Source organism: Paralichthys olivaceus, chromosome 1, assembly GCF_024713975.1.
Source record: "Paralichthys olivaceus isolate ysfri-2021 chromosome 1, ASM2471397v2, whole genome shotgun sequence".
Classification (NCBI taxonomy): domain Eukaryota; kingdom Metazoa; phylum Chordata; class Actinopteri; order Pleuronectiformes; family Paralichthyidae; genus Paralichthys; species Paralichthys olivaceus.
This window is the reverse complement of record NC_091093.1, coordinates 19,471,726-19,489,780: the sequence shown is the minus strand read 5'-3', so window position 1 is coordinate 19,489,780 and position 18,055 is coordinate 19,471,726. Positions and strand designations below refer to the sequence as shown.

The window sequence follows — 18,055 nt, the reverse complement described above, 5'->3', positions numbered from 1 at the left end:
GTTGTTGCTATTTAGGATCACAGGTCGGGCAGGGTGGTATATGATGGGTTCACTAGGGGGGTTTTACTTTCTGATGCATTGTTAGCTGTAGACTTTGTCCTACCTGTGCGTCTGTATATTTGAACAATGTCAAAACATGGATTCTAACATATTTACCCAAGCCGTGTGTTACAGTTGTGTTCACGTAGTATGTGGCTCACTGGCATGCTCACCCTGAAATCCTCCAGTCAGACTGAAAGCACATACACATGTAGACGAGCTGTCCACACAAATACACACACACACACAGCTTAAAGAACCTGCAGATGAGGCTTTCTGTGTCTTGACTCTACTACTGCATGCTTTTGTCTGACCACTCTCCCCCATCTGCCCTCCCCTCACTAACCACCCTAATCAGGGATGTCAGGGTGAGGCAGTCGCTGGTATATTGGTCTTGTGATGTGCTGTTGCTTCCTGTTGTGCTCTGTGTTTGTATTCACCCTAACATAAAGATTTACATTTTTTTGTCTTTACCCTTCCTGTGATTCTAATTAAAAATGTGTGCTGTCATTACACACAGAGGAAGTAAATAAGAGAGCGTATTTACCATTGGCTCCTTTCCTAGTCAACCACCTTCTCTAAGCTACAGTGTTGCTCCCTAATTAGGGGTTGGCTCATTAGAAGCCACAGCAGCAGCATCTGCTTTTCAAAGCTGCTGTCAGCCAAACTTTACTAAAGCTAATGAATCCTCTTTGATTTCTTTTTCAAAAGGTCACTTATTTGATTAAATTAACAGCGTTTTTTTCTTCTCTCAGAACTGTTGGGGGCATTTTAAAAAGAAAGGACAATTTGATGCCATTACTCTCATGAGTCGAAGTGTAATGGTGGAATTCAATAGGAAAATCTCTCATGGATTTACATTTATTTATTCAGTGTTTTAGGATCTGAAATTTAGATAACTTAAGCCTGCAGAAGCATTTTGTATAAAATCTATCTATCAAAATGACATTTTCACATAGGAATATATTACTGTTGTTTGTTTATATATACACATTTATATATACATATCAATTTAGTATATATTAATATATTATTTATATAATTACTGGCTGCAGTAAACAAATCAATTAAATAATGCAAAAATGTACAGTAGCTGTTTTATCTTTGACACTGATTTATTTGGTGTGGTATGTGTGCTATGGTTTGACAGGAGTTATCCAGCTATAGAACATGTTAGAGAGCGCACTGCCTAAGCTTATTTCCGCAATCTTTGGAGTAAGGCTGCAAAGTGGATGACAGTGTTTAACTCTCACCACCTGTCAGAACCAGTTTGGTGGATAACTCACTGTGCTGAAGACGTGTGATCGGGGTCCTGTATGTGTTGTGGTGGGATGGGACATTTCAAATTCTCCCGCGGACATTTGTACATTCAAACCCACATCTACAACAGGAGAGGGAGAGGGAGAGGGAGAAAGAGAGGAAAAAAAGAAATATGACCTCTGACCTTGGCAGTTTTTCAACAATTTCCTTTTGTTCTCATAGCTGTGAGAGAACACTGTGATTATTCTGAGTAAACACATTATTGCACCGCTAATCCACATCCTTCTGTCAATGTCTGTTTTAATTAAAGGAGAAGTGCCAGTAGAAAGATATCACGCATGCTGGCTGGAGATTGGAGGCCTCAACAATCAGGCCGAGATTAAAGGCAGGCTTTGGTAGAGGGTTAGCCCTTTTGCTTGGATAAGACTTGTGTCCTGGAGTGGGCTGAGGAGTGGGGGTAGGGGTGAATGTGGAGAAAAGGATCGAAACACGGGTTGGATGGATGTGGCAGTTAAACATTCTTCCACTGAAGAATTCCAGTGTCTTTTCTCAAGCAGCTGAAATAGGTCAAAGGGGGATTTCTGAACATGCTCCTACATTTCTGCCCCGATGAGCAGATGTTATTGACTTTTTATCCTGTACGTCATCTCAGTAGCACACAGGATGGGCTTTTCATTATTGTAATGAGTCATGAGTTTGGTTTTGAGTCATGCATACAGTGAGTCGTAATAGCTGTAAAAGTTCTTTCCTAATGCAAGGCCATCGTGAAAAATACATCAAACTCTTATTGGAGTGTAAACTTCATATTTTATGCACAAGATTGTGTCTCATAAAAATAATGCACGTCTGTAAAAGTTCTTAGTGTTTCTGAAAGTAAAGCAAAACTTGTCTGTAATAGACAATTATTTATGCCCATGTTGCCGTGAGCCTCTTTGTTGGAGAGAAGACGTGTTTAAGTTTAGATAAATTTTTCATGTGTTTATACGGAAGACGTTTAACAGGTTTTTGTTTATGCAGTGGAAGAGACTGAGAGCGTGAGCTTGAGTGAGAGAGAGAAAGAAAGAAGGAGAGAGAAAGGGGGAGAGATTGAGAGAGAGAAGGGGGAAGGAAGAGAGACAGAATACAGAGAGCAATAAGCAGAGAGAAAGAGAACGGGAGAGAGATGTCTTCAGTCTCTGTCTACTCCCAGTGGGCAGGACCTCCCCCTCCATTTCTGCCATTATTTGATGTAATGAAAGGAGAAAGTGTGTAACATTGAGATTGTTAATTAATTTAGTCTAACAAGATGAAGATAAATGAAACCCACTGAAGGTTGACTAGGCTAAGGGGCCCACTTAGCATTCCTCCTGCCCTCGAGCTCTGTCTCTCTCGCTCTTTTACAATGAGCACAGCTAAGAGGTGTTTGTACAATCCCGCTGAGCTCTCACCCACCAAGTTCAGATGTGAAACTTAAAACAAAATATTTCATTTTCAACCTCTATTTATCATAATGTACTTTCAGGGATCAGGAATGTTTGATTTACAAATGGCTGAGCTGTGTTTGTGATGCAGACATGCAGTTAACTCACTGAATCATCTTGGCGTGTTCTATGATGATCATGTTGACAAACACGAGTTGTCAAATAAACAGACTTTTTTGTACATATTTACTGAAGCAATGGTCAAATATCACATTATTCTTCACTAACACCTTGTTGTCTTCTTATAGAGGACAAACACACATTTTATTATCTTAGTTATACTTGAAGTTATGTAAATGGGTGTTTTGGACCTTTCACACGAGCCTGTGTGACGCTCAGCCTTTCTCCATATGAAAGCTCCCTTAGTTCTCAAGTCATCAACAATGGGTTGTTGATTGTATGGAAAGAGCCAGAACGATTATGTCCTCTGTTTTTGGTGGCAGGACAGTGTTTTAAAGCGCAATCCCTGATAATGGCCTCATTATTGTTATTCTTGGAGAGGGCCTCAGGAGAAAGAAGTAGCTGCTTGCAGTACATCATTATTTCGTAAATTTCGATTAGCTCATCATTCTGTCTCCTGGCAAACAGAATCACAGCTAATTAAAAGTGGATGAGCACTCCTGCCTGTGACTTTAAAGGTAGCACTTGATAGGCTATTAATATAAAAAAGTGGTAAAAAGGAAAAAAGAAAGATTGGAGCTGTTACCCTGGTAACTCCAACTTCCATTTGCAAGGGAACAATGAAGTTGTGTTCCTCCACCACCTATGCTTGAAAAACAGAAAGCAAGGAAGTGAGTGTTCTGAAAGGACAAGACCCTTTTAAACAACAAAATGGGATCCAGGCATAATAGACTCTTTGGTGTGAGTTGTTAGGCGAGATCACTGGGGGATAGAGGAGGAGAAAGGTCAACATGTTGTAATCACAGGACACTGCAAGTTGTCTCACGTCTTTACAATAACCGTTTGTTTTCTCAATGCACTTGTTTTCCCATTTTATGTATAAATATATATATATGTGCACACAGAGTCTATAGTATAAATAATTAGAATTCATAATATACAATATGCTACATTGTATATTGTAAACTATTTTAACAACAGCTTCTCTTTTTTCTGACACTTCAACTAAAACTACGCGGACTCGTACATGAATCTTAAAATTACTGTAATATTTAAGCATTTCACTCTTGACTTTCATTAACATCATTTCTCAGCTTCTTTCTATTTCAATTAAACGCTCAATGATGTTATAGCCTCCGTATTTTAGTTTAAGCATTGACATCTGTGAGGTGACAAGTGGTGATGAAAGTAATGGCCGTCATGAGTAATGCATTTCCATAATATTGTTTTTATTTCAACCAGCACTAAAACAAGTTTCCCGAGGCGTGACTACACAGCTCTTTTGATAGGCTGATAGTTAAGTGCTGTAAAGAGCTGCGAGTCTGAAAAAGAAAGCTCCTGCTCTAAAAACCTTGTTGAATTATAACGATCCATGACTATGATCCATGGAGGAACAGTATGTGTTTCTCTTTGAGTTTTATGTCCCTTATTACAGCTGCAATACGTCTGCTCACATTAAGCTAATTTATGGCTGAGGCCAGCGTAACAGCAGTACAGGTTAATGAATTTGGCATTACTAATTAAACGTTATTGAGGGATGAATATGAATCCTGTGGTCCGGAGGTATGGGGGGGGGGGATCGGACAGAGGACTTGTCTGCGTCGTCTCGTTTCCTCAGTTCCTCCGCTGGGTTGGGTAAGTAAAACATGAGAACTGAATGTAAAGACAGCACAGCCTTTGAGGTGAAATGGAGCTTCAACACAATATGTCCTCTCATTAGATGCAACTGAAAAGAACTTGTGATTATCGCGGGAACTTGCAATAGCTGCAGTTTCTCTATCGGTATTGTGGTGAGTAGATAATGAGTACATTTTAATTTTTGGCCTTTGAGTTTTATGTTGATGCTGATATGAATCACTTGTTTTTTTTTGGGGGGGGTTTGTTGGTAAAATCGTATTCTTCCTGCCGCTCTTTCACTCGCTCTCACTAGCGCCTCTACACTCCATGTCTGACACACTCTGCCTGAAACCTAAGCCTTTCAATTTAGATTTCAATTATCATGTTAGCTTTGTGATTAGACTTTAGTCCTCCAGGAATCAGACCTCTCTGCTCCTCTCTATTCCACTTCCCCTGCAATCACATCCCATCTGATGAATTGCGCATGTAATTACGGAAGTTATTGAATATGCAGATCGCTGCTGACTCTTGGTGTGCGGTTCATGATGCATCAACTCCAACTGTATCTAACAAGGGTCTCTGATAAAGACCCACTCTGATGACAGAGGGCCAATGCTACTAGTCAGAGATAACAGAACAGACACCACAAAGGCTGAGACTCGATTAAAACAGAGCCACACTGTAATCCATGCTAATGCGAGTGTGTGTGTGTGCGTATGTGTGCACGCCCCGAAACAACTCTCAGACTAATGACAGGACTTGGCAACGGGCAAACTCAGCTCAAACATTAGAGCCAGCGCAGCACAGACCAGTCTGAGTGTCCAGCCAGCCAGTACACAAGGTGTTGATGAATCAACCAATATGAGGTATTTCCCTCATGTTACAGTATGTTGCTACCATCGTCTTACACCCCCGTCCCATGATGCAATCCCTTAGAGCTTTTCAAGCGAGGGGAGTGAAGCACTTTACAGGCACACCCACAGGAGGGGGATGTGGGAAATTCTGAAACTTTTGATAGCTTTTAGAGAGCTTTCTTAAAACCTGGCTTGCAAGCAAAGAGAAAAAAATGTCTCTCATGCTATACTTTTTTGTATATTGCTGTCAAAATGCTGGAGGATTTCTTACTTGCTTTTCATCACTTCCAAAACCAATACAAATTCTTTTTTTCCACATAAAGCTGGTCATACAGGGTTTCTCTGTTAAGGTTTCACACACAATTGAGAATACAGGGAAATGGCAGAAAGCGGGTCCGGTATTTTTAGCCTGCGCTCTAGTGATGTATCTGCCATTTATAGCTGATATGCCTGGCTGACGCTGGACGACTGCCCTGCTGACACCAGAGGACGGTTTATAGACTGCACAAACTCTGCACAACACGATCCCCAATACACAGACCTGCAGACGATACAGATACAAAGGCTTTTTAAAACATCTAATCATGATGCACATGTAATGTGCACATGTTCACTTTGTGGCTGCAATTACTTCTGAGTTTTTTTTATTTGCGGTAATCGTGCTGTATTATGCACACAAATACTGCATACACATAGATATTAATGTACATAGGTTGATTGACAGATGTTTGCATTATAACATATTTCTGGGGCCTTTTTGACCACACCCAGTAGTTGATGAGCTCATGCGAAACAATTTCGGACTCTTTTCTCCAGATTGGCCCTTATTGTTTGCCTGGTCGTCTATTTAAGTCTCTAGAATTAAATATTCTGAATGTTGCTCTCCTTGTTGCAAAACTCCTAACTAGGAGATTCTCCTCAGATGCAACAAGGGGTTGCTAGTTAGGAGTTTTGTTACTTTGAAAGAGTGAAGAACACTTTCAAGAGCAAACATGTTTTTCATAATCTTAATTTACAGCTCATTATTTCAATTATACCTTTAAATGTGTTTAATGCCACTGAACTAAAAATCCTTAAATTAGTTGCAAACATAAATAAAACGAAAGCATCATTGATCTGGTTGTGATGTTTAATTACTTCATACACGTTCACAGTGGCAGGTATTAGAGGCAGAACTGGTGCTGGATCTTTTTCCTCTGTCATGGATGTCTGTTGTAATTAAGACTCAGAGCAGGCTTTTAACACGGGGCACTGTGGCACTTTACCCGCTTCCTTGTATATTATTAGGTTAATAGGATTGAACATGTTTACACCAACTGTTAGCTTAACAGGAGGTCAAAAAGGTGACTTCAACTTCGTTAAGGGGCTTATACAGAAGCTCAAATGGCATTATAACGGCTGACTAATGGGCCTTGACACACACAGAAAATACACAAGTTATGGACTGTGTTTAAATTCAAAGTCTTATTGGTTTATAAACTAAGAAAAAAAAACTAAAGGGCATGGTTTACCCAAGTAACCAATGGGATTTGACTGCCCTTTACTGTAAGGAGTGTGTTGCAAGTGCATCGACCTTTGTCAAGTTCCAGCTATTGTTTGCAGATTGGTTACACACTCTACAGGCTGTGAAAGACACATCTGCTACCTTCAGCTCAGAGGAGAGTAGATAGACCGTTGGCAGTGAGGGTTAGGTGTACAGTTGTGTGTGTGTGTGTAGGTGGGGTCCTCAGCTACCCTGTCAGGCAGCTTTAGTCTCTATCGTCTTATCAAATATTTGTCTGGCCTTCACTCCCTGTTTGCTTTTCTTTCTGTTTGCTTTGTTTACTGAAATCTACCTCGGGCAGATTGATGAAGGTTCCCAAAAGTTGTTTTCAGAATTTTTTTTTTCTTTTGTTTGTTTGTGTTGTTGCATAATGTCTGTGTGCATTTACATAGAAGTGTTTCTGTATGCAGGTTTCACAAGTGTATTTATTTATTAATGCATTTAAAATTCCCATTTCATGCACATTTGCAGATCATGGACATTTCCCCCTAAATTGGTTAGTAAGCATTTTGAAATTGTCAAAAAATGAAGAGATTTTGATGGCATAGTTGTATAAAATCATACGTTAGCTTGACAGAAAAGTCCCTTCAAGTTTATGTCAAATATAAAACCATATTTGTTTAAAGTATTTTTGATTGATTCTCTGATTGAGATCCAAAGGGAGGTAATAAATGATCTGGGACAAAGGTTCTCTTTGTGTGAATGGGGCCCCAGTTGAAATGGAGGAGTAGTTTGAGATTACCAGATTATTTCCTACTAGCCCAGTGAGTGAGGCGAGGCGAGCCGCAGCCCTGCACCGTGCTGTGCTGAGGCTGAGCATAATGAGTGCGGTGGCAGGGAACCACAACAGAGCTGGGGCAGAGGCTGCCTGGGAACCAGAGGCCCATGGCCCACAGCCAAACACAAACACAGGCACACACAAATCCTGCTGCACACTTGTGGCTTTTTAAGAAAGCAATTTAGTTAATGATTTCATTTTGAAGCACTGTCATGCTGCATGTGTCTTCTGAGTGAGCGAGCAAAAGAGTGAAAGAGAAACTAACACAGAGAAGAAGGAATTAACACAAGCTTACCCCAGACAACCACAGAGAAAAATAACACACAACCAAGCATAATGTGGCATTTGTTGTGAACACTGCACAAAAATCACTCAGATATTAGATAGCGGTGGTTACATCAACTTGTGGCTTTTTTAATGCATTGCTTTGGACAAATGCAAAGAAGAGTGGAAGCACAGTGTGAGTGGTCAGACACATGGTTATCAACAGACAGCTGAAGCATTTTGTGTTTCAGTCAGCATCTAATCCACTACAGTGCCCGCTTCCTCCGGAGTGGAAAAACAGCACGTTTTTCTGTTCAACCGTGTCTGTCAGCTCTCTGGTTTTATTAGCGCTATGTTTCACATTCATTTACTCAGGTTTTTCAGAGCCAGGCCCATGAATGAAACCATCTTAGCATTGCTAAAACAGCAGCTTGTACATGTCTACTGTGAATCAGATTTTTGGGCAATTACTCAGATCAGTGGCCTGGGGTTTCGGGTTTTGCTCTTCAGATCTCATTTTTTCCTCTGCCTCTTTCTTTTTTTTGTATGAGCTGTCAATCACTCATGGTAACTTTTAACCACCTCCAAACAGATCTGGCTGCCAGCCATTCATTTAGTCCTTCACTTTTGCTCGGCTTCTTCCCGTCTAACCTGTCAGAATGACACACACTGTTGACCATGCTTTCTATTCAGCACTGGCAAATTAATTGGTTTCAGTGGTTTAAATCAGCAATCAATGTCAGTTTCCCAACATAATAAGCCTTAATCATAAATCTTTGAGGTGTGGCTTGCCTGACCCCTATTCATCATGGCTCTGCTAGATGGCCTCATCTGGGTGGAGCAAATGAACTACCCCTGTTTTGATTTTCCAATTGACGTGTCACATAAAACGTGGCTACTCTCTCTCCCCTCCCCTGTTCAATCCTAGCCGTTCTTCTCGCAGTCTTTAAAAAAAAGACACAAGGGCCCAAAGACAAAGAGGGAAAAGGAGTCTAGTTGTCAAACGGGGAGACACATTTGTGTGCCTTCCCTTGTGTGAGAGTGCTCAGTGAATACCATTAATTTATTCAGAAAGAGAAAAAGAATAGACGCGAGAGGGGAAAAACACTAATGAATTAGAGGTGGGTCTAACTGTAGCTAATGAGCTGTTATCCTCTCAGCCTGTAGAATAAGAATAGAGCAGCTTAATTACAACAGTGTAGAAGGTAATTCCCTTATTTCTCCCCCCGGAGCTACAGAAAACCATTTATTAGATCAGAGTGAAAGGAGAACAAACTGCTTTTCTTTTCTGTAGACATTTCAAATTTGCCAATTTAGTGACCAGGACATGTGAAGCGTTTTACATTGGGGGAAAAAAAAAACTAACAAGGATAGTGACGGAGAAAGTGGGCAACTGTGTGTCGACATTCCAGATGTCCAAACTGACAGCAGTTGTAGCGAACTTCAGTTCTGCCGGGCACTGAAGTTGCCAATGATGACCTCATGGTGGCAAGACCAAAGACTGAGGCCCATAGTTCCCCTGCCATACAATACAATACACTACACACCCCCTTCATAAACCATTCAGACCATTACCCATGCTTTTGCTGCTCTCTGCAAAATTGTTCCTTCAAATGGTATTTCCCTCAAGTATTTGGACAAAAGTCTGACATTGTGGTGCTTTTAAAAAAACATTTTTTTGCTTAGAGACCTTGCTTTGTCCTTTTTTTAATTCCCTTCTCTTTTGAGTTGTCTATGCTCCCTACAGACGTATTGTGCATCTCTTTGGTAGCTTGGGATGGGTCCCTTCACTTCTGTTTGGCACCCCAACGCTAGCTCCTCAACTCACTTTTCTGGCAACTGTGAGAGATGTTACACTCAATTTGTTGAAGTGCAGCGATTTGCAAATTCTCCAGTGTCTTTATAAATGACAGAATGGACCTGGCCTGAATAGCGCTTTGTTTACCGTTTTACAAAAAAACGGGGGCCCCACTCTATATTTCATCTGTCACCGTTGCTTTTCTTTCCTTCAACAATGCTCAATTGTTTCCATGAAAATTTCAGGTTCCATGAACAGGAGAATTCTGTTTTATTATTGTTCCTGCCAAATTCCGATCTCTGCTTTCCTTCTCCTGTTCACAAAGGGCTCATAACTTACTGTCAACTACGAGGCGAGCCACAAAGCTCTACTGTTGCTCAGCAAATACGGTTGTGTTGGTTGATGGCTTGACGCTTTGAGGTTTGCTTAAGTGCAGCAGCAGCAGCAGCAGCAGCAGAGGGCTCTTTGGGAACTCCATCCCCCAGCAGGCCAAGAGAAAAAGAGAAAGTAAAATCAAGAAAGACGCATAAAACAACAAGTAGCTTTTCTCGTCTCAGATTGTTTTTCCCTCACGGGCACGGAAACAGTTGGGCAATGTAAGAAACCACTGAAGTTGTTGACCCACTGTTAGTGTCCTCTGGTGTGTGTGTGTGTTTGACTCACACCATCCAGTATGCTCCTCTTCTAGTGGGTCATTTCTGTTCAAGAATGATGCAAGTCCACAAAAAAAGGGGCAGTAGTATTTTTTTTTGGGATGTCCATCGTTCATTTGTGAAAGCATACGCATGAGTGAACTTGTGAATGTCCTGGGGAACTGAGAGGCTGTTATGCCATCCAGCTCTGCAGCTCGTGTCCTGGGATCAGGAAAAGGGCCAATGGCACAGGGGACCAAAGAAGTAGGAGGAGGAGGAGAGGGAGGGGGAGGGGGAGGGGGTGGGGGGAGAGATGAGGGATTCAGTGTGTGAGTGCTCATCGACCCTTCCTGAGTAGACAGACAGGGACACTTAAGCACTCTCACACCTGCATCTGCCTTTGCCTTGCATGGGGGGCAAGGACACCAACCACGCTGTCATAGCAGCTGCACAAGTGTTTAAAGTGAGATACAAGACACTTCCTCTAGTAGCATATTATTGCAAATAATTTACCCTGCAAAGTAATTATCAATGCTCTGCTCAATATGTAAAGTGTGCTCTTCAGGTGGCTTGCTTAATTTGCTCCGGGCGGCTACCATTTGAGTGTGGATTTTAGCTGTGGTAACTGTGGTGGCTTCTAATAGAGAATGCACCAGGAGAGAGTGTGAAGTGAAGATGAAGTGCCGCCATAATTGAGTTGACTTTTTGCAGGGGAAGGTCAACAATAATGGAGGAACAATTTAAACAAATTAATTTAGTCAACTCTCCACTCGCTGCACAGTCGGTTACCTTGTTGGAGAATCTGTATTTTCTCGACCATTTACGATATTTTAATATCATTATCTATAATTATTTTGTTGGCTGAGGTTTAAGAGATTTAAATCAATTTGTCTATTCCTCATTCAAACTGACTGGAAAAAAGAAAAATAGCTCCAGGAACGTGTTTTGAATTCTGCAGGAATTATACAACAGAAAAATATCCACTGTGTGTGTGTGTGTGTGAGTGCACCCTCTGTGTCTAAGTGTGTGCGCCTGTGTGTGTGTAACAGATTCTAACCGTGTGCAGTATACAGCCCGTATTACGAGTTGATTATGTATCCAGAAACCTGGCTGCTGCACAGCATGGCACAATCACAATGGAGGGTGATAATTTAATTGTGCTAAACGGTGGATTCCGTGTCAATGCTCCTCCAGCTGGGAGCTGTCAGGTAGTAATATCTCATTATGGCAGGTGAAGAACCCAGAGGAACCCTACCACGACACCTGTTAGAACAGGAGGAACCCCTGAAGGGAAACACACAGATGATTTTTTCTCTCTCTCTCACCGTCAAACACACACAGACATACGCACACATGGTATAAAGCCCCCAAACTATTTTCTTTATACTTCCACCTCACATTAAAAGATTATTACCCATGACACCATTCATTTTCAAGGTTATTGCCATTGTTTGGAAATTGATTTAATTAAGCAAACGCTCAGTAGAACCGAACAGTCTTAGCATCTTTCTTAATTGGCTCTACAAGTGTTTTGGCAACTGTTGTTTTTCCCCCAGACATTGGCCTGAAGACAAAGGTTGAACTTATTTTCATTTGTAAGAATTATTTTTGCATCTCTAATAATATATATTTGTTTTTCTTATATTTTGTGACTTTCTCTCCTTTTTCTGTGAAGGAAGAGGGTGTAATTTTGTCCCCTGTTGAAACTTCAGATCAAAACATGAAGGTGCACGACGTCAGCATTGAGACAAGTAGGCATGTGGGTGGGATGGGGTGGTGGGGGAAGACGGTGTGGAGTTACACATCACCATTGTCTATAAAAGGTAAACAGTGTGACAGAGCAGATACAGCGAGCGAAAGTCAGTCAGACGCTTTTTATGATGGAGGAGGAAACGGGATAGCCGAGGACACATGGTCCCGCAGTCACAAGACCCCCAAAGATGAGCAGTGCACACAACACTCCCTTAATACGCACCAATTAAGCGGAGGTTGTTTTGCACGATGATGAAACATTATCGCAGGGAACAATTCATGACTCAAAGCATTCCAGGCCATATGAGCCCACGGGCCAGAGAACTTAAGTCTTAATCCTTCAAATGTGTGCAATATTGTCAGCTATATATAGACCAGTTCTCTTTTCTGACCGACCGCTCCTTCGTCCCTGCCTGAAGTCTTCAAAGTCACTGGGGGTTTCTATCTTTAAGCAGAGAGGAAGCGGCGTTTCATGCACTTATTGATTACCCTGGTTTGTTAGTCTTCCATTGTTATTGTGTAATCAAGCGTGAAGGAGTTTGTCTTGCAAGGGATTTATGAGCTTCTTCTTCACTTCAAAATATTTTCTCTTTTTAGTATGTAAAAGCACATTTTGGGCTCTTCTCATCTTGAGAAACTGATTCAATTATTAATGTGAGTAAAGTTAGAATACACTGCAGCTGCACAAACAGGGCTGTGTTGCTGTCTTTGTTTACGAGCACGGAGGCCAAGGCTGCAAACAGAGTTATTCTATGAGAAAATACAATTCGATTCTCCAGGCGTCGGTGGTACCCCCCCCCTCAATTTCTGCTTTAAATAAAAAAAGTGCTCCTCATCAAAGGTCTTTGTTGTGTCTATGCAGATCACAACCCCCTTTAGATCTCAGCGCTGTGAGATCCCTGCTTGGAATATGAAGATTAAAATGCCGTACGGTTGCCCTCAGATATTTTCAGAGAATTATTGCTGCACTTCTCCCTTTCCCTTTCAATAATATGGGGTAGTATTGTATGGGGCTTGTCAGAGGTGGGGGTGGAGCAGAAGGGGCTCTCTGCACTCTTTAGCTGCCTGAGCGCAGCCCTCCCAGCACTGCTAATAAATTATTAACTCCTGCTGACAAATACTGTTATGGAGCCTGCCGCAGATCTGTTGCATTCTTTAACAAGATTGCTGTAGACACATGTTACAGGAGGATGGAGTCTCCATCGCTCCCTCGCTCCTTTTTCTTTCTACCTCTATCCCCTTCTCTCACTCACGCCTCAGCAGTTTGACTGATGGCTGGAGACCGAAGTAAAAGTGCCTGAGAGACTGAATATTTTAGTGGTAAAATAATACCACTTGACTTACTGTGTAATACAAAAGCAGTGCTTTGTATTACACAAGTGCTTTGTTTCACTTTCACACTCCACTGAGGACGAGGTGCTTGTCTTGTTGCGCTGGAGGGATGGGCTTTTTGGGTGCATGAATAAAAAATACATCAGAATCTACATGCTCGAGCCGCGCACGCACACACGCACACACGCACGCACACACGCACGCACACACACACAGAAACACACCTCTCTTCCAACCTCACTTCTGTCCCCTCTACTTACAGTTACATGCATCCTCTGAACTCTCCCTCTGACTTTTGATTTTCAATTAACAGTGCCCAATTTTGAGATCACTTTCTATTTCACATAATTACAGGAAACATTTTGATGGCTGATTAAAATTGAGGGCTGAGTCCCACTAAAGGCTCATTTGGCAACACATCCAGGAACAGAGGCTAAAAGAGACAGACAGACAGAGTCAGGCACGACGGGTCCCATAGTCCTGCTCTGCCATCTACCTGACTCACTGGGTCTGTTTGTACAGCTGCTGAAACACATGAGATTAGCTCCTGCTACAATTGTCTAGGTCAGCTTTCACTGCCCAGACTGAGCTTTAACCATGTGCCAGAGTGTGAGTGTACATGAAGAGTCAGAGACAGTGTGTTAGGGCATATACTATATGGATATAACAGTGCATGTGTATTGTAACTCTCTAAAAATATGTCTGTTCTGCTTCAGCATTTATATTCTCCAGACCTAAGTTTTCTGGGGTTTTGTTAAACGTCAAATGCTCCGGCTAAAAGCTATTTCAAATCGAGACTAAAATCCCTCCTGCTATATATTATCCAATAACTACATGGTAACTTTTGCACTTTATTTCATTGCAGTTCATTTTATGTTTTTATCCTTTTCTAATTTGCTGTATAGCAGTTGTTACTTAAATGTTACTTTTTGTAAAGCACTCAGTGTTGACTTTGTTTATGAAAGGAGTCATAAAATGTTTCTAGAACATCAGCAGCCACCAACAATTCAACAGTGTGTGCACACAGACAATGCGCCACACTTGACAGATTTCCTTGAGTAAAACCAACAAGAACTATTAGACCCAAAAGACCTTGTTCATAAATTTTTTATTTTTCAAACATGGAAGATATCTTTGCCGTTCTCTCGGTGCTCGGCTCTCAGCAGAGAAGTGCAAGGACACGATCGCACCACAGCCCGGCTGAACCTTGAAAACACACTCCTCTCAACCCCCACCCCCCCAAGGCAAGCTGAGGGTGCAACTATGAAGTGCTGTCACACTGACCCCTGCGGATCGTGCAGGAGAACGGGGCAGATGGTGATCGGCAATGAAATGTATCATGAGAAGCATCCAAGGTGTTTTGTCACATAGAAACTGAGCCATACCGCCACACCCCAAATTTGTCTTTCCGCCCACACAGAGAGACAGAGAAAGAAAAAAGACACACAGTCATCCTCAAGAAAAAACTGAGCCCTAAGTAGTCACGTTGCTGGTCAACGTAGTTGAGAAGTATAAGCAGAACAACAGCTCGGGGGAAAGCGGATCAGGGTTCAAATATGCTCAAGCTCTTTCTCTCCACTCCACATCGGTGGGAAGGCCACATTATCCCTCTTTAAATTTGATATCAAATGCATAATTTGCGTCATTTTCATTAAATGTGAGTAAAAAAGTGGAATTGTTTGAAATAAATTTTGCACCAAAGAGTTGGCTTGTAAAAAGGGAAAAAAAATAGATTCAACACAGGTTTTCTTTGCACCTAATATGTCAAGTACACTCAGTTCACTGTAATATTCATGAAAGCATGTGACCGATTTATGAATGTTGTCCTCCACTGTTAGCTTTAGATTTTTTTCCCTCTTCAAGTAGGTTTTGTTAGCCTGGGGGAGCACTGTCACACCATAATGTTTGTTATGCTTAATTTTTTTACTGATTTGTGGAAATGGGGCTTTTGTTTGCGTTTGACTTGCTTTGGAGTGAAATCAACTCACATTTTTCTCACACATGAAAAGTGAAAAGAAGTTTGAAGGACAAAATCAAGTTAAACCAATATGAAACATAAAGAAACTTTATTCAGGTGGCTTAGAAATAATTATAAAAAGAATTTTATCGCAGGATAAAGCAACCTTGTTTTACATCTATGTGTATGACAGGGTTAACTTATTTGTGAGTTTTTTTATTTTTTTACTTTTTTTATCTGAATGGTAGTCCCACTGCCTGGCTGACCTACTGCCTGAGTAACTGTCTTGGGGTTTGGGCCAGGACCCAAGCAGGCACAGTTCCAGCCCTAGATCAAGCCATCCATCTGCATTAAACAAGGGATTAGGGACCCCTTGGCCTGCTCAAAACTCAGGCCAGAGCAACTACAGACAACAGTCAGGTGGAGCATTCAGTCCATTCAGCATTATCGACTCAGATGCACCATTTATAATCCCAGTTACAACCATGCAGCATCACCCTAATGGAACTGCCAGTCGTTCATAAAATACTTAAAGGACACAGCGTTCCTTTCCATGTGTTGTTCATGATCCTTGTAAGACATTCATTTCTTTTTTCTTGACTCCATTCTTCTTTTCTCTCTTCACAGCAGAGTCATGTCTTCTAAGCAAGCCACATCTCCTTTTGCCTCCGTGGTCGATGGGGATGACGCCATGAATCAAGAACACTTGTCTTGGGAGAAAGAGGAGAGTGCCGAGGCCCACGGTACGCCACAGCTGCCCCTGCACAGTCTGCTCCATGGGAAAGCCCATCCTGATGAAGTGCAGCAGCTCAGCAGCATACCGCCAGAGAGCGACTGGGACACCCTGGTGTCAGCCCAGCAGCGCATGGTGAGACATGTCATCGTACTACGTAGTGCACAACTTCAAAAATGATCCCATGCTGTTGCTGGATTATTACTAATACCAAACATTTCAAGTCTGGCATATTTGCACAAAATCCCTCAGTACAGGTATAAACAAAAAAGAAGCACTATATTGATGTTTCTGCACATTTTAGCTGATTTCCTACAGGCTGCGTGTAGACCATGTGTAGGACCTTCACTAAAGCTTACTATAATGCGTTCGATTTTTTTATTCTTTATCTTGCAGGCAGCCATTTCAGTATAGCATTGAATTTAATGCTGCTGAGGCAAAATAACACACTATCCTTTACTAAATCAATATGACAAACCAAACATTTCAAGTCAATTTCCATTCAGCAGAACAGACAGAGATGATTCCCTGGGTTGAGTTTAATTTACCAACCAGTCATAGAGAGGAGTACTTATGTACCTGTGGAGAGTTAGTGAAAGCCCTCTAATGAAATTTTACTATACTTGCCAGAGGTTTAAACTCTAAACCTTTTCCATACTTGCTCAATGCCTCTGTGGTATTACTGGAATAAAAGAAAACTGAATAGTTGTGGTGGGAGAAGCATAAATGATGAATGAACAGTTTATTTTGAAAGAAAACCTCATGAAGCAGGACAGTGTGCACTAATGTCTTATTGTCCTCCCTCGGGTATTCAGACTCCGGCTCAGCAGGTGCTCATTGTTCCTGAGTTGAACAAAGACGCTCTGCCAATACTCCATCCTGAGCTCAGACCCAACAGTTCATTATGCTGTGAATCCTTTGAGTCTTTACACTAACCCTTTAGCTGTTATTAGGTTAAACAGATGACTCTTACGCTCTAACTGTCCCTTCAATAATCTCACATAAAATGGCCTCTTGATCGATGGAAGGATATGGAGCCTTATCTGCTCCCTTTAGCTTGCATTCTTGCTGCTATCAAAGAAACATGTCTTGTCCTTGGTGCATGTGTGTTGTTTTTATTGTTGTGTATAAGCTACATCTGCAGCCCGGCCCCAGACGCTGTACATTCAAAGTTCTGAGCTGCTTTGATGTGAGCAGAGCAAAGAAGAGCACAGGCACTTGTGGGCAATAGACACGGGAGGCAGGTGGTTGTCTGTGACAGACGGGCCGGAGGTAAAGAGACCCAGAGGGCCTCTGAAGTAGCTCTGCAGTTGGCCACTGAGACCCTTAACACCTCGGCACTGCAGCAGAACACACACGCAAGCAGACACATGAATGAGTTCTGTAGCAGACTGCGCCTCATGATTCTGGGGTGTGACAGCGGAGGTAATTGGCAAGAAAAGGATTGCTCAGGTGTCGTCTTCATCTGTGGCACAGCAGGATATCAGGGACGGGAATTTAGCAAGTTTTAAAAACACTGAAAAGTTTATAAATGCCCACCAATACAACCAATATTAGCCAAAATTATAGATACTAACAATAATTATAATCTCTACAGCTCCTCTGTGAAGAAGTTTTTTATTAAACATAGCAGTATAGCATATCAGTTCTAAATGGGAGATGGGAAATATTAAAGAACAAACTAAAATAGCACTCAGTAGAGCACATACCTTCACCAAGACCCAACAGTTTCCTTAACTTTACTAACTTAACTAACTTTACCTCTTTACTTTACTAACTAATGAGATTTTTATTAAACCACATTTAATTTGACTAGATGTGGATTTTTATTTGAATCTGCACCAAATTGCACACACTCATAAATATCATAAACATGCCTGATTGTTTTCTTCAAGATATGAATTATTCTCAGAGAA

The 18,055-nt window shown here is 41.6% G+C and overlaps 1 protein-coding gene across 14 annotated transcripts in view; it reads left to right on the top strand.

Moving 5' to 3' along the window:
• sox6 (SRY-box transcription factor 6) overlaps window positions 1-18,055 on the top strand; it is a 133,843-nt gene that overhangs the window by 29,828 nt on the left and 85,960 nt on the right. For 11 of the 14 annotated variants that reach the window (XM_069524421.1, XM_069524416.1, XM_069524452.1 and 8 more), the window contains one exon: window positions 16,034-16,274. In XM_069524421.1, the coding sequence (XP_069380522.1) occupies window positions 16,034-16,274 (241 nt within the window). The remainder of the gene's footprint in view (window positions 1-16,033; window positions 16,275-18,055) is intronic. The other 3 variants (XM_069524436.1, XM_069524427.1, XM_069524431.1) reach the window with 1 other exon arrangement.